At 47.2% G+C, this 16891-nt stretch overlaps 2 protein-coding genes across 5 annotated transcripts in view; both read left to right on the top strand.

Moving 5' to 3' along the window:
• The window catches only part of Slc47a1 (solute carrier family 47 member 1), a 53581-nt gene extending 44476 nt beyond the window's left edge, over nt 1-9105 (top strand). For 2 of the 3 annotated variants that reach the window (XM_087572890.1, XM_087572891.1), the window contains 3 exons: nt 3118-3212; nt 3973-4045; nt 7887-9105. In XM_087572890.1, the coding sequence (XP_087429016.1) occupies nt 3118-3212; nt 3973-4045; nt 7887-8113 (395 nt within the window). In that variant the 3' untranslated portion in view covers nt 8114-9105. 3 annotated transcript variants of the gene reach the window in all.
• Nucleotides 9106-9633: 528 nt separating this feature from the next.
• Nucleotides 9634-16891, top strand: part of Slc47a2 (solute carrier family 47 member 2) — a 42611-nt gene continuing 35353 nt past the window's right edge. The window contains exons 1-5 of one of the 2 annotated variants that reach the window (XM_087573623.1): nt 9634-9887; nt 9964-10065; nt 13391-13459; nt 14466-14614; nt 15167-15209. In XM_087573623.1, coding sequence (XP_087429749.1) covers nt 9729-9887; nt 9964-10065; nt 13391-13459; nt 14466-14614; nt 15167-15209 — 522 coding nt within the window. In that variant the 5' untranslated portion in view covers nt 9634-9728. 2 annotated transcript variants of the gene reach the window in all.

The raw sequence follows: 16891 nt of genomic DNA, 5'->3' as shown, positions 1-16891 counted from the left end.
GGGCTCACAGTGCTGTGAGTCCCTCACCATGGCTTTGGGGTACCAGGGCCTTCCTCCTCTAGTATCTTGGGGAGTTTGAGGTGAGGTGGGGAAGCCTTAGGTTAGGATGCATGGGACTGGACATAGACCTTGCTAGAACAGCGCCCTGTGTTCTCAGCAGTAAGGGCAAGGCTGGCGATGGCCTCCTTGTCGCCTTTGTCCCCTTCTTCGGCCTCTGCTCCCCACTTATCACCCATGTATCTCACACATCTCTGCAGAGGGATGTGTAGAGCGAAGGGTGGTGGGGCAGACTCCTCTGTATGACTTTGCTGTGTTTGGAGCAAAGAACTGAACCCATGTGCTCTGAAATTACCAGGGCTCATCTGGAAAAAAAAACAAGTAGGGAGATAGATAATTGTCTGGCTTTGGTTTCTAAAATAATAATTGAGAATGTATTGGCTATGAATAAATGGTTGTAGGAAAGCCTAGCTATTGTCTCTGGGGTGAAGGACTGACTGACTCGGGCGTGATTTGTTTGGATCCATCAGTGTGACAGAGTCTCGAAGGTGATCAGGAGTCATCTGATAGCTGCTGAGGACCTCCAGTCCCACGTCTTTACTTGTGTCCTTCCATTTTCTCAAGTTCAATAATATTTTAATTAAAAATATTGGAGTTGTCCGAAGAAGGAGATTGCCAGAGTTCGTGGCCGTGGAGGTGCGGCTGTTAGCCGAATTTCCGGTGTTGTTCATGGCTTGGATATGCTGACGGCAGGCCAGTGGAAACATCAGAGGAGTCTGGTTTTTGAGTAGTATTTTTATTTAACACATTTCCAAATTATTATTATTATAACATGCAGTCAGTACAGAATACTAAGAGGACATTTTATAGTCACTTGTATATTTTTATTAATATTTTAATTGACGAACACAATTATGAACGTTAACGGAGCACAAAGTGGTGCTTTGATATATGCAGAGAATGTGGACTTTGTAGGCCAAGGTAATGAGCTTATCTCCTTGTGACATCATTTTATACAGCAAGTGATACATCTTAAAGTTACTTTTAAAAAAAAGAGTTTCACTATAACTCTGGTTGTGCTGAAACTCACTATGTAGACCAGGCTGACCTAGAACACACAGAGGGTTCTGCCTCTGCCTCTGCCTCCTGAGTTCAGGGATTCAAGGCAGGCACCATCATGCCCAGCTACATCCAACTTTGTTTTGTTGTTGTTGTTGTTTTTTTTTTTTTTTAGCGTTTTCCTATGTAGTCCAAGCAGGCCTTGAACATGGGATCAGCCTACCTTAGCCTCCTAAGTGCTGGGATTACAGGTGTGTGTCCCCGTGTCTGGCTGAGTTAAAATTTTAGAAAGTTATCTGCTTTCAAATATAGATACATTTATATCCCAAAGTCTATATTTGGCCCATTTACTGGTTTGATGAGGTGCATCTGTTGTGCACAAAGTAGAGGGAGCTGGGGATTCTTGGAGGGGAAGAGCTGAGGCCCTGGGGAGGTGAGGGCTGTGTGAGACCATGCACTCAGTCCTTCTAATGGCCTCTTAAATAGAAATACAGTATAGGTTGGTTTTATCTTTTATGTTGCCAGCAGTGGAGTGTGCAGTATGTAGCGTGTACAAGGTTCCCAGAAGTGCCCCAGAAGGCTGCAGGTTCTTACAAGTAGGCTGACTACACAGTGGTTATCAATTTCCTGTACTTTTTTTTTAAATAGGTAAATTATGGCTCTGCCCAGAGAGTTCTGGTAATCATCCTGCACCTTTTAATAGGGATTATGGCATTAGTGGAAATCAAGTTTGTTACTCAAATTACAGCTAGAGCTAAGCAGGTATGTTTGGAACGAGCGTGAAGTTTCTATGCAAAACTGAGCATTTGAAGAAGGAGGCCAGAGGCCTTTTTACTCCATCCTAGAACTGGCAGGTGGCCATTGACTCACTCCTGAGAGGAGCCCACTGACCACTCCTGATAAATAAGATGTGACGGCAGCTGGCACCAAAGAGCAGAGTAAAGGTGAACCACAACTCTAGACTTAGCCTCAGCCCTTCTGTGGATTTGATTGGTTTGCAAAGTCTGTGTATTTGGATCTTTTTATATGAGGGAATCACCCCCCTGCACCCCACATCCCCCATGTGTCTTGGCAGAAATTTGAAAGGCAAGGAGAGGAGTGGGAGAGAATCATGGGGGATGAGGTGAGTCCTGACTGAAAGCAGCTGAACAGATATGGTCTTGTGTGGAGGCAAAGTTGGGGAATCAGAAGAGCAAGCTGCATAGTCAGATTTCCAGAACATGGAGCTCTGGGTTCAGATGCTGCATCAAGACATAAGGTGGAGGGAGACCCTGCCTCAAAGCATAAGGTGGAGGGAGACCCTGCCTCAAGACATAAGGTGGAGGGAGACCCTGCCTCAAACATAAGGTGGAGGGAGACCCTGCCTCAAAGCATAAGGTGGAGGGAGACCCTGCCTCAAGACATAAGGTGGAGGGAGACCCTGCCTCAAGACATAAGGTGGAGGGAGACCCTGCCTCAAGACATAAGGTGGAGGGAGACCCTGCCTCAAGACATAAGGTGGAGGGAGACCCTGCCTCAAGACATAAGGTGGAAGGAGACCCTGCCTCAAACATAAGGTGGAGGGAGACCCTGCCTCAAAGCATAAGGTGGAGGGAGACCCTGCCTCAAGACATAAGGTGGAGGGAGACCCTGCCTCAATATGTAGGCGGAGAGCAATTAAGGAAGACAGCTGATGTCAACCTCAAGCCTCCCTACATGCATGGGCACCCTCCCAACATGCCCACACACATGTAAACATACAAATATGTATACATAGGCCACATATGTAAAAAAAAAAGTTAGTCTTTTTTGAGGAGCATAGAACAGTAGTTTTTCTGGAGAAAGTATTTTCTAACACCTGGCCCTTTTCTTAATATCCAATCACCACAAGCAGAAAGGACCCAAATAGCTTCCTGGACATTTTGCTCTGACATCACGAATCATGTCAGGTAGCCTTAGTGGGTACTGGGTCTCTGCAAGATGGAGGTCTCTCTCCTACTGAGGGCTCTACCTTGCCTGACTACTTGACTTAGTGTGGACATTGTCTCCATGAGCTAAGCTGTCATGTATCTCCCCGTGCAGGTCTGTGGTCAGGAATCATCATCTGCTCTGTCTGTCAGACTTCGTGCTTCCTGGTTTTTATTGCTCGGCTTAATTGGAAACTCGCCTGTCAACAGGTAGGTGACCAACCATCCTCACTGTTACCCGAGTCTTTCAGCAGATGCCAAACCAGACCGGATGTGGCAAGCATTCTTTCATTTTGAGAAGTTTTTTTTTCCTATGCTATTTTTTACGCTTTATTATTATTATTATTATTATTATTATTGGGTTTGTTTTGTTTTCACTGGATTTTGAGGTGAAGGGTTGTGTGACCCTGGCCCAGCTCACACCCCTTTGTTTGCTCAGTGAATAGTAAAATAGGTCAATTTCTGACCTCTTGCTGTGAAAAGTCAGTTTCAGAAGAATTGGAGCTAGAGAGACTTTCTCCACGTTCATCCTTGTACTGTGTGAGTGTGAGTGTGTGTGTGTGTGTGTGTGTGTGTGTGTTTGTGTGTGTGTGCGAGAGAGAGAGAGAGAGAGAGAGAGAGAGAGAGAGAGAGAGAGAGAGAGAGACTGTATGCTTTCTTCTCCCACCACCTTCTCACCTTCTCAGGGTCAACCTGAGGTCTGGAAAGGCAGAAAGGCAGCTGAAGTAAGACGATGAAGAAGGGGACGTTCTCAACAACCTTGGTCAGCCTCCTCCTCAGATTAGTCTACCCCCTTCCTACTCAGGAACCTGTTTCAGTCTTCTGGAAGAGAGCTCTGTAGTGAACCAGAGAAGCTTTGTCCCAGGCTAAGGGGCATGACTTCTCCTACACCAGGTGGCCATGCTTAGCAATGCTCCCCGCTGTCCCCCGCTACCACCTGAGCTTACTTGGAGCTTCTTTACTTTTCTAGGCTCAAGTACATGCCAATTTGAAGGTAAATGTGGCCCTGAATTCTGCTGTCTCTCAGGAGCCTGCTCACCCAGGTAAGCTACAATTTTCTCAGCTCTGGGGCAGACCTGCTATATAGGACTGGAGGGGCATTTGTGGGACACATCTGGATTAGCTGCTGTGAGCTCTCACGCAAGGTACTAATGTTTTGGAAACAGACGTCAAGTCGAGTTATACCCACTCTGAGATAAATTGACTTGAAGTTAGTTTGCTTTGATTCCATATAGTAACAGACTGTGTTGGATGGTTGAAGCTTCTCAGGCCCCCTGCTAATCTCGGTACCTCTGCAAGTATTCCACAGGCCTTTCTTTTCTTTTTAAAAAGCGCATTGAAAGTGTCTGGTCCACATGCAATAATTGTGTTTATTTGTGGGGTACAGTAGACATATCACTTTGTATATAAAACCATGTACTACTGAGAGTAGGGGACTGGTAGATCATTCCCTGTCAAATTTATCCTTCCTTTATGCTGAGCTCCAGACATTTCTGATACTTAGCATTTCTATGTGAGGAGCAAGCCTTGGAAGCTGGTGTTTGCGTGCTCGCTTAACAGGATGTAGTTGGCTAAGCATCGCTCACTTTAAGCAGGCTCTTGCTTGGACCTTTGCATCATGCAAATGCAATTACATCAGGCTGTTTTACTCTCAGTTTGGGAATCCTTCCAAATCCCCAGTTCCTTGGACAATTAGTTATTAACTTTTCACTCCTGTAAGGGAGGTAAAGTGGCTTCCTTCTACCTTCCTGCAATCTGCGGCTTACATAATGAAGAAAAAAATATTTAGCTGTGTCTGTAGGTGTGGGAGTCCCCACACCATGAGACACGAAGGAGGAACAGGTAATTGAAGTTTATGGAGAAGCATCTGAAGTGGCAGAAAGGCGTGGAGGTGTGGGTCTTCTGAAGGTGCTGTCTACTAGGTATGGGATACGGGGGAGGAAATCATGGTGACCTATTATGCAAAGTCTCTCTGATATCAGAAGGTTGTGGGAGTAACATTTTCCACATGATGCTTTTGTAATGTGGATATGTAGGGTCTTTCGAAAAAGGGTGCCACAGGCCCCAATACTCCTTTATAATCTTCTGCTTTAGTTTCTAGAAGGCGAGCAGTGGTCAATTGGCAGTGGTCTGTTGTTCCTCTGATTCTGTTCTTGGTGTCTGGTTATCCTTGAACATTGTTTTCTGAATCACATGAGGTCTGACCTAAAGCTGTCTGTCTTTAATTAGGACTTTTTTTTACTCTTGTTAGACACTGAGGTTTCACAGCAGTCTAGGGAAATTTCAGAGGTTGAGATTCCCAAAAGCTCTCACTGACCTGAAGGTAAGAGGTAGTTAGTGTGAGGCTGGCCTATTCTGGGGCCATCTTTAAATCCTGCATACAGTCCTTTAGGGCTTCAAGCCCAGACACGGGGAGGTTTAGCAGGGCCCACCCTTAACAGGTACTGCTCAGCCCTGAGCCCCATGTCCAAATATGGAACTATCAGAGCAAAGCTGCCCCAGAGGCTGGCTCACCCCTCAGGTTTCTAGCTTCCTCATGATCTTGTTTTGGGAGTGTGTGTGTGTGTGTGTGTGTGTGTGTGTGTGTGTGTAGTGTGTATGCGTGTACGTGCTATTAGCTCTCTACCACCTTCAAGATGCTCTTTTTAATTCACTTTATTTTATTTTTATTTTTTAATTTTACCCCGATTTTACAATTACCTTGGGAGGAAGGGCCAGTTGGTAAAATGTGGGAAATAATTAAACTTACCCAGTCGTGTAGCTCTGAGGACTACATGTCCGGAACTGCCAGACACAACCTAAGTATTCTGTAAATGTGACCTGGTATTGCTCAATTTTAAACATTTTGCTTGTCTTTGGTTCTTTGAGACAGCATCTTTATAAACCCAGACTAGCCTTGAATTGGCTTTTAGGTGAGGATAACCTTGAAGTTCTGACTCTCCTGCCTCTACTTCCCAAGCTGACATTACAGGTGTGCATCGCCATGCCTGGAGAAACCAGGAGTATGATGTTCCAAATTATTTTGTCAGAACTCAGAGGCCACTGTGCACAGATTGGAAATCGCTAATCTGAAATATTTTGAAAGCCAAACCACTGGAAAATGAAATACTTCTGTTCCCAAGCATTTCCGACAAGGTGTGCTTTCTCAGTCACACGCGTGCCTTCTCAGGCTTCTGAAGAAAGCTGATGCCAATCTTCTTCTTAGGTTGCTAGGCACCCTGCTTTTATGTTTCTCTTAGAAAGTTCTCAGTGTGATTTCCTGTTAGTGTTCTTACTCCACAAGGCCATGAGCCTCGAGTCTTCTTGTGAGTCCTTATCTTTCTTGGTACTCAGTGGGTCTTTGGGGGTGGGAAGTCCTGTAACCAGTTCTGTGAGTGTCTTGAGCTGTGTCCTAGTTTATCATTTCCTGTCTGAAATGCTTATTAAGTAGCTGTCTGCCCCTTAGAAGCCTGATCCTAGAAAGCTCTCTGGCTCCCCACGCTGGCTGACCAGAGCAGTTTATGGAGTCACTAGAGGTGCTCTGAGACCATCAGCCAAACAAGGGCTGTTACAACACTGTTAGGGGCAGAGCCCTGGTAGCCCTAATGTAGGCTCAGTACCTGTCAATGGTTCAGCTGAACAGACAAGCAATTCTGAGAAGCAGATAAGGGGTGGAGGGTTATTATCCAGTATGGCTGCATTGGGAAGAGGAACAAATAAAAAGGCCCAGCGACACCTCCCTTCTTCCTCTCAGGTATATCTTCAGGATCCTGATATGGAGTGTAGGTTTAAGCAGAGGGCACAAGCAGTGCTTAGGCGTGCATGCCATCCTGGTGGACACGTGGTCCATCACTGATAGTCTTTCCTTCAAGATTGTCAGAACTGTGAAATCTCTTTGTGGGAGAGAAGCTCCACTCTGGTTGGCCCCAGGTGGCAGCCATTTTCTTCTTCCTTCTTCTTCTTCCTGGGGAAATGCCAATTTCTTGGGAACCATTGTTTTAATAGTCCGACTGCTGAAGGAACGACCACAAGTGTTTCTAAAAGGCCTTTACTCCTGCTTGGATGGCTCCAGAGCCATTTCTTGACCAAGTACAAAGCCAGTGAGCACAACCCGAAGATGAGGGCGGAGGGTGCCCCAGACGCAGCTCCCTCAGCAGCTCCGGGCATGGAGTTCGATCTTCCGTCCGTCACAATAGACAAAACCAGGAATTGTATCTTTAAATTGTGCTCTATCCACCGTGCTGGAAATCTGGGAAGTTGGAGGGAGACCTGCCTACCTCCTCCTCCTCTTACTATACAGAGATGGGAAATAAATAATTCCAGAGTTTCACCCTGTTCCTCTGGCTAAGTGCTTGGCCTTGTCTCAGAGATGCTGTAGCGGGGCAGGGCTGGCCAAGGTGATTGAAGATCGATTTTCTCCCGAGCCCATTTGAATGACTTTTAGATTGAAAGTTTACTCTGAACAAACCATTAGCAATGCAAACTTGTAAGTCGTTTATAGTGTGTACTCTTGGATTCCTTTCTGTAGGATACTCTTGTGACCTGGGAGTGGGTCAGTTTGACTTGGCAATTTTGAAGGATTTGTTATGGTTTTCTCTACAGTGCCTTACCTGAAACAAACAAAAACAACTTGAATAGTCATTTAAAGGATCAGCAGCACCTTCCCCTGCAGCATAGCCCTAAGATCTCTTGCCTGACAGTTAATGATGCTTGCCTTCCTTCCTTCCTTCCTTCCTTCCTTCCTTCCTTCCTTCCTTTCTCCCTCCCTCCCTCCTTCCCCCCTCTCTCAACAACTGCTTCTCAAATCAACTTTCTCCTAGCAACAATCTCGAATAATAACCACCATTTGTACATATGAAAATAAGAATCCTTTCAAGCTACTCACTAAGACTTCTTTCCCCACAGTGGGTCCTGAGAGCCATGGAGAAATCATGATGACAGATCTTGAAAAAAAAGATGAGATTCAATTGGACCAGCAGATGAACCAGCAACAAGCTTTGCCTGTCCATCCAAAGGACAGCAATAAACTGTCTGGGAAACAGTTGGCCCTACGTCGAGGGCTCCTATTCCTCGGGGTAGTCTTAGTCTTGGTGGGTGGGATTTTAGTGAGAGTCTATATCAGAACTGAATAATGTAGGAATGAATAATCCAGCAATGCAGGTGCTCCTCAGTCTGTGAAGTTAAGGCCTGACAAATCCACCACACATCGAAAATATCAGGGGCTGGGGATATTGCTGAGGTAGACAATCATATACTCAGCATGTTCAGGGCCCTCTAACATGGAAGTCTCTCTCTCTCTCTCTCTCTCTCTCTCTCTCTCTCTCTGTGTGTGTGTGTGTGTGTGTGTGTGTGTGTGTGTGTGTGCCTGTGTCTGTGTGTCTGTGTGTCTGTGTGTGTATTTGAGAGAGACAGAGAGATGGAGACACACACACACACACACACCCAAGAGATAGAAGCAGAGAGACAAAGAGACATAGACGAGAGAGACGGAGACAGAGAGAGGACACGCTCCAAGGGTGGATAATGTATACAATATACTTAACTTACTAAATACTAGTGTTGGAAACATTGTACCAACTAGAATATTGAATTGCAGGGCCACCTGGAGCCTGTAGCTCACTGCCACTGTCCCGTGTCTCCAAAGGATGGTGTCACACATTGTGAACCCAGGAAAAGCTCCCAGTTCAAAAGCAGTCTCTACTGAATACATGCCATTTTTGCACCCGATTGTAAAGTTGAGCCCGTGGAAAGTGAATCACTGTAGGTCTGGGACCACGTGCAGTTTTGGACACATAGAAATTTCACAGAGCTGGCAGTGGCCGGTCATTTGAGCTAACAGAATTCAACTGTGCCTATGGGTATTATGAACTGAGTATTCAAAAATGTCGTTTTTCTAATAAAGAATTAGGTAAACACCATATTGTGGCCTAAGACAATGTGGGGGAGATGGTGGTGGAGTATTAATTCATCCGCCACTGTCAAACATGCACTGCTGGGTACTACTGTCTTCATTCAGGGGTGGAATTCCTATTTCTTCTGCCTATTGTTTTCTAAGATACAAACCTATATCTGAACTGCTTCCATATTCTTACTGTGTGACTTCTATTAAATACATTTTATGATATGTCTCTGGATTGTAGATTATTATTCCATGAGTAAACAGCGTTTACTAAGCATCGGAGGAAGCTCAAATGCCCTGGGGGGGGGTGCAAGCAGGGGAGGTCCCTGGGGCTGTGAATCAGTGAAAACCCAGAGTGACAATCCCCCTGGTGGTGGCTAGAGGACAAAGCTTTAACAAATTCTCCCAGCCTCTGAAGGCTTGATTAAGTACACACGCATAATCCTGCAAACAGAAAATGAACACAATTAGAAAAGTTAGCCACTGTTGAGTGTAAAACGGTTCAATTTATTTTTTTTTCTTTTGGTGGTTGGTGCTGGGACTCGGGGACTGCTACAGGTAGGTATTCCTCACTGAGCTACACCGCAGCCCTTCAACAGCAGGGTTTGGTTGGGACCACCTAAACCATCCTTCAGAGCTTAATTCTTGTTGGGTCTATAAGATGACATTTTCCAGTCACCCAGACCGAGGCTTGTGCCGCGTGCTGCGCTCGGCGACGGTTGGATTTGGATGCGGCGCCCGGGGCGGGGTGGCGCGTGGGGCGGTTCCCGCAGGGCTCCCTGCACTCCACAGTGGCTACTCCGCTCTCGGATCCACGTGCCGATCGCGCCACCATCTGAGCCTGTACCATGGAGCCGGCCGAGGACAGCCTGGGCGCCGCCATCCAGCCCCCGGAGCTGGCCCCGGTACCGGAGCGCAGCCTGCGGATCCTGCTGGGCCTGCGAGAAGCGCTGTCCTCCGACGTGCGGCAGGAAGCGGCGGCGCTGGCGGCGCTCGCGGGCCCGGTGGTGAGTCGGACCCCCAGCTGCGGGCGCGGGGCGACCTCAGACGGCCCGAGGGTGACCTCCTCTCTGCTCCTTGCAGTTCCTGGCGCAGCTGATGATCTTTCTCATCAGCATCGTCAGTTCCATCTTCTGCGGACACCTGGGCAAAGTCGAGCTGGACGCCGTGACACTCGCTGTTTCCGTAGGTGCTAACTGTTTGAGCTGATGATGTGATAAAACCTCGAGAGTAAAGTTTTAATGTGTTTTTGTATAGTGCTGGAAATGACCTCAGCGCGTGTGTATGCTCGGTACACCCACACCCCAAGAATCAGAGTTAGAACTGCAGGGTCTGGCTGTACCTGACCCACCGCGCTACCGTGATCTTCAGATTTGGGAAGAGAACGAGTTCAGAACAAATACTCCCCCCGCCCCCCGCCGCCCACCGCACTGCCTCCTGGGAGACATGAAAAGAGTATCCCAAGCAGACCACGTGGTGCACAGCTACCCTAAACGAACTACGTATTCCCTATTCTAAAACCAAACCACCAAAGCTATTAGTTACACTGTTCATTAAGATCGCACAGTTTCTCTTGTAAAGTGTCTTCCTTCCGCTTGGTTTGAAATCACGCATCTTTAGAAGTCTCTCTCTCCATCTGCTAGTAAGGTAGCAGAAAACTCGCTTTTGATCTGCTCTTTCGGACAGGAGAGAAACTCCTCCTCCAAAGGGGATAGTGACTGGGTCCTCCCAGCCTCCCTTCTACCCGCTAGGATGTTGGGATGCCCAGTGCAACACCGGAAGCCACAGTTTCTCTATCAGGGCAGAATTGTTCTCTCTCTCTCTCTCTCTCTCTCTCTCTCTCTCTCTCTCTCTCTCTCTCTCTCTCTCTCTCTCTCTCTCTCTCTCTCTCTCTCTCTCTCCTTTCCCTTTCCTGCTATGTCTCTAGAGTTAAAGACAAAGAGGATTAAATGCGACCCACGATGAGATGGGAGGCTTGGCTGTGGTTCGTGGGAGCACCGGCATGTTCCGCCGGCAGGGCTTTCTGCAGATAAGGTCCTGGACAGCGAGAGCCACTGTCAACCCTTCACAAATGGGTCAAGGAGATACATTGCTTTTAATTAATGTTAACTTGTAACTAATTGCTGGGAAGGCACTATGGTTAGATATATAAGTTATAAATTTTGTTTTTGAAACAGGGTCTTTCTTGCTCAGTAGTTCAAGCTGGCCTTGAAGTTTCAATATTCTTGCCTCAGTTGGAATTACAGGCCTAGTCGTTTTTGTTTCGTCTTTTGTTGTAATGTTATCCCTGGTAAGAGAGAGCTCCCACTGTGCTCAGTCTGGTAGAAGCTTGAACAAACCTGAGCTATAGAGGGTGACTGGTATTCTAAGCCAACCAAAGGCCATTAGCTACAACAACAACAACAACAGACAACAGAACAAATAAAATAAAATAAAATAAAATAAAATAAAATAAACTGGGACAGTAGTGGGTATGCACCTTTAGTCCCAACGCTTGGAGGGAGGCAGAGAGACAGGTCTCTGAGTTCAGGACCATCCTGGTCTACTGAGCAAGTTCCAGGACAGCCAAAGCTACACAGAGAACCCTTGTTTTGAAAAATAAAAACTTATTTGTTTGTTTGTTCAAGACATCTTTTTCTGTGTAGCTCTGGCTGTCCCGGAACTCTCTGCGGAGACCAGGCTTGCCTTGGACCCAGCGATCCACCTGCCTCTGCCTCTCGATGAGTCCTGGGATTAAAAGCGGGCACTGCCACTTCTAATAAAGTGAGGTACTTCTGCTTTCCTTCTCCTAGATTGGCTTAATCAAGGTGTGTGCCTCACATCTGGGCCCTGCTATGCAGCGTGCCCTCTGGGTTTCATGTCTGGTGGGGTAAGTTTAGAGCACTCCACGTGTGGCCTGCTATTGTCCTCCTGAGGATAAAGGTTTTCATTGTTGCTATCTCAAGCACTGCTGTGGCTGAGCAGTTTATAGGGGAAAGGTTTCTTTAGCTCACACTTCAGGACAGTTAAGAGCACGGCACCAGCTTCTGCTGAGATCCAGCGGGGGTCTCGGAGCTCCATCATCGCAGGCAGATGGCACCATGGTTTCTGGTAGGAACAGTCAAATATCGAAGCTGAAGGCAAGAGGTATTTGGGTTCCTGGCTTCTTCTCTGTACAGTTCGTTCTCATAGGAACAGATTAGGTCCCGGGATCTCACAGAGGCCAGCCCGACCTCAAACTTGCCATGTAGTAGGGTAGCCCTGAGCAGCTCCTCCTGCTTTCACCTTTCCAGGGCTGGGGTCACAGGCATGTGTCACCATGCCCAGTGTATGCAGTGGTGGCTTGGTGCATTCTAGGCAAGCACTCTACCTACTGGGCCCCTCGAGAACTATATAACCCCATCTTAGGCTGGTATCCCAGTGACTTTACCACCCTTCACTAAATGTCACGTCTTAAAGGCCCCACAACCCATCAACTACAACACACTGAAGACCAGACTTTCAGCACGTAAACCTTCAGAGACCACATTTCACTACCCAAAACTCCAGGTCAGTGAGCAGGTGATTCACCTGGAGTTGACATCGGCTGCTATGTGTGAGACCCAGGAGGGAGAAGACTGCACTTCCCTCCTAGCACGCTTGCCCCACCCCTGTGAGCACTTGACCTGTGGGCTAATCTCTGCGTAGTTGGGGAATGACAAAATCTACTCGAGAGGGTAGCACAAGCCAGCTCCTTACTAGACTACTAAAACCTGAGGTTTGCTGTAAGACCTCCCAGTTTTTGATCACACCAAGTAACCTAGGCAATGTAAATAAAATACATTCCTGTCACTCAGGTTTCCCCTAAAATGTGAAACTATAACCCTATGTACAAGTGACTTTGGAAGTGCCTGGACATAGCATCATGTACATGAAGAACCTGGCACATAGTATATGCTCAATAAACATTGGGTGTTGTTTGCGTGTGTGCATGTGTTTGCATTCTGAGTCCAGAGGAGGAAGAGAGCATCCTGCTCTCTCCCTCTCCACCTTACTCTTACGAGGCAGAGTCTCTTACCAAATGTGGAGCAATAGGCTGGAGGCTTCAAGCTCCCCCTGGTTGACCTAAGGTGGCTGTGGCCCTAGATTAGAAAAGGCATTTTGGTTTGCTAATCCCAAAGGATCCATGTGGCCATCGGAACCACAGAGACTGGGCATTCACATGGGCATACAAACTCTTTGAAACTGAGGTGCCGAGCTGGGCATCATGGCACAAGCCTTTAATCCTAGCACCCAGGAGGCAGAGGCAGGCCAATCTCTGGGAGTTCGGGGCCAGCTTGATCTACGTAGAGAGTTCAGGACAGCCAGGGGCTACATAGTAAGACCTTATCTCAAAACAAACAAACAAACAAACAAAAAACAGAACAAAGAAAAGAAGCTGCAGAGTTTCCTTGGCTCTGAGCAACGCTGCCTGCTATATTTGTCCTGTTTTTTTTTTGTTTGTTTGTTTGTTTTGTTGTTTTTTTTTTTTTTTGTTTTGTTTTCCTTGCAGGTTGTGAATGTCACTGGAATTTCAGTCGGGACTGGCTTAGCCTCGGCTTGTGACACACTGATGTCTCAGGTGAGAACCCCATTGCCCACACAAGTCCTTGGCGGTTGCCTGGGGGACTGCACCCTATGGTTGCAGCATAGTTAGTAACTCAGTCCTGGGACGAGGCTTAGCTGACTTAGCTGCGACTCTCGCCAGGCTCCGTTCATGCCACAGGACAAGAGGGCCGCATGCCAATGGCACGGCAGTGAGACGCGCAGTAGGAACTATAGCAAACACATCCTAGGTGGCACCGGAAAGCCAAGGAACTTATATTAGCCTGACTTAATCAGACTGGAGCCTCTGATTGTGGGGAAAGCAGTCTGTTTGGGATCTTCCTGCCTCCTTAGAGTTTCTGTTTACATGTCATTTAGCCCAAGGGCCTCCACTTTCCTTGGTTGGGTTTGACCTGGTCCTATCCTCTGACTGGGCAGGGTGCAGAAGCCCAGACAGATCAATGTCTCCTGTTGTGTTTGGTGGACAGTTCTGCCCTCCCGGCCTGGCCTACACAGGCAAGGCCTGTGCTATCCTTGTCCCTTGCTCTGAGCTCCCCTGTAAGTGTGTTAAAAGTGTTTTTGCACTCCTGGTCCTGTACTGAATTCAGTTCCCATCAATACCTTTTCCATCACTGCTCAGCCCACTGGGCTTAGCTTGCACTAAGTCTCCTTTGGCTTCTCCAATTAAACAGCCAGGTGAACACAAAGTCACCCTTAACTATTGGGCCACCTCTGCACAGTAGGTGTCTCTCTTCATCAAAACCCAGGTCTGTGCATATTCCCTTCCCAAAGCACTACTCTGCTCCCTGTGAACAGCCTCAGTTCCCAAGAGCAGGGAACAATTGTCCTAGAACACATAGGATGCCACCGTGTCAGTTGGCTGTCTGGGGCCTGGCCGCCATATTCCCCCCACCTCTGGCCAGCCCCACCCCTAGGGCAGTGCAGCGGGAGGGGAGAGGAGGGACATGACTCCTAGGGCCGCAAGGCCTGCTGGGAAGGTGAAGCCTTGGCCTATACGTTCACGGAAACAATGTTTTTCCAAGTCCTTTGGAGGCAAGAACTTGAAGCGCGTGGGGGTCATACTCCAAAGGGGCATCCTCATCCTGCTGCTCTGCTGCTTCCCTTGCTGGGCCATCTTCCTCAACACCGAGCGCCTTCTGCTGTTCCTAAGGCAGGATCCAGAAGTTGCCAGGTGAGCACTGGCTCAGAGTCCCCAGTCAGCAGTAAGTGGCTGACACCCTCAGCTGATCAGCGGGATGTGAGCGCTTGGGGTCAGACTCTCAGGCACAGGGCCAAGGCAACACACGACAATGCACCGGGCTATCTCTGTCCATCATCCTTCCTCACTGTTCTCTTGGCGGGGAGTCCAATGCACAGTTGTCCTCGCCGCTGCATTTAGGGTTAAACTTAACACCCTAGTGGGATCTCTGCTCCTGAGCTTGATACTTTCCCCACTAAGTTTTCTGCATTGTACTGTGCTCAGCTTGTAGCACGTTTTCCTGTTGGGGTTGTGGTCCCTCCTTTCACACTGAAAAGTCTCTGCTGCCCCTTCCCTCTACCTACGTAACCACTTAGCAGCCCTCAGAGGCTGCTGATGCAGACAGAGTGCAGGAAACCGGTTTGACTCAGTAACTCCCACATCGATGTTCAGTTTTAACTTTTACAAGATACCCTGAGCTTAACCAGAAGGTAGGGTGACCAGAAACCACTTCACTGTCGGCTGAAAGCTGTCTTGTTGTTCCAGGCTAGCCCAGGTTTATGTGATGATTTGCATCCCTGCCCTTCCTGTAAGTTTCACAGCTGCTGTGTTTCATTATTAGTGTACAGTCATAGACATAATAATATGGATAAGTAATGATTCCATTGAGACATTTTCATATGTGTATATAATGCTCTTAAATCATACCCAATTTCCTCTCTTTCTTTCTTCCGCCTTCCCCTGGTTCCCATGACCCTTCTCAACTTCCTCTGTTCTAACTCTCCCTCTCGAGTCTACGTATGAGAGAAAAATATGTATAATTGTCCTTCTGAGTCTGGCTTTTCACTTAAGCGAGGGACACAAATTTGTTCATTTTCCTAAAGATGACACGATTTTAGTCCTAATGATGGAATAGTGTTTTATTGTAAGCTGCATTTTTTTTTTACCCATTTGTTCACTGATGGCTACCAAAGCTGATTCCATAATGTGTGATGATTATTCTCAAATGTCAACTTGGTGAGGTCTAGAATTGCTCTGGAGACCAGCCTCAGGAATGCCTTTGGGGAATTATCTTTATTAGGTTGATTTGAAAGGCCTACCCACTATGGGCGGCATCATTCCTTGGGCTTGGTTGTAAGACTGCCCAAACGGGAGGAAGCCAGTTGAACACAAGTACTCAACTCCCTCTGCTTCTGGACTGTGGATACAACGTGCCTGGCTGCTTCAGGCTGCCGCCGCCATGAACTTCCTGCTGCCATGGACTGTGTGCCTCTGAACTGTGAGCCAAAATAAACCATTTACCCTTCATATCGCCTTAATTACATTTTGCTTACTTTGTGTATGTGCATGTACACTTATGTCATGACACACGTGTGGAGGTCAGAAGACAACATGTGACCCATCCTCCTACCGGATGGGTCCTGGAGATGGAACTTAGGTTGTCAAGCTCAGTTTGCAAACATCTTTACCCACCGAGACATCTTGTCTGACCTTAAATTGCCATCGTCACATTAACAGGAAAACAACTAGGATCATGGCTAGTTGTGAATAGAGCGGCAGTGATAGAAAAACAATGCAGTAATACAAGATGCTCATCAGTAATGCTCATATACACGTGAGCGGTGCAGGCAGATGAGTGCAGCAGCTCTGTCTTGAAATCCCAGAGGAATGTCCAAAATGGTTTCCAGATTGGTTGTACTGATTTCCTTTTCCACGGATCGTGTGAAGAATCCCCTACATTCTTTTCAGGACTCGTCGTGTTTCTGATAAAAGCCATCCTGACTTGGCTGAGGTGGAATCTGATTTGCATTCTCTTGATGGCTAAGGGCATTGGGCATTTTTTCATAAATCTGTGGGCCCCCTCCTCCTGAAGCTTGTCTATTTGGTTCTTTTGCCCAGTTTGTAGGTTGGTTTGCTCCTGCTTGTTGTGTTTCCGTCTTGAGGTCTCCGTACGTTCTGAATATTAATCCTCTGGGAGGCTAGTAGCTGGCAAACACTTTCTTCCATTTTGTGGGCCACTTCTTCATTTTATTGTTTCCTTTGCTGCATGTAAGACATTTTAAATTGATGCAATCCCATTTGGTTCTCCCCCCTATTATTTCTTGGGCTTTGGGGTCCTATTCTAGAAAGTTCTTGCCTATGCCTTTAGTGTGAGGTACTTTCCAAGCGTTTTCCTCTAGTAGTTGTAGATTTTCAGAGTTTTGGCCCATTTTGAGTTGATTTATACACACACACACACACACACACATACACACACACACACACACACAC

Source organism: Rattus norvegicus, chromosome 10 (genome assembly GCF_021556685.1).
Source record: "Rattus norvegicus strain SHRSP/BbbUtx chromosome 10, alternate assembly SHRSP_T2T, whole genome shotgun sequence".
NCBI lineage: Eukaryota > Metazoa > Chordata > Mammalia > Rodentia > Muridae > Rattus > Rattus norvegicus.
This window is presented reverse-complemented; position numbering and strand designations above follow the sequence as displayed.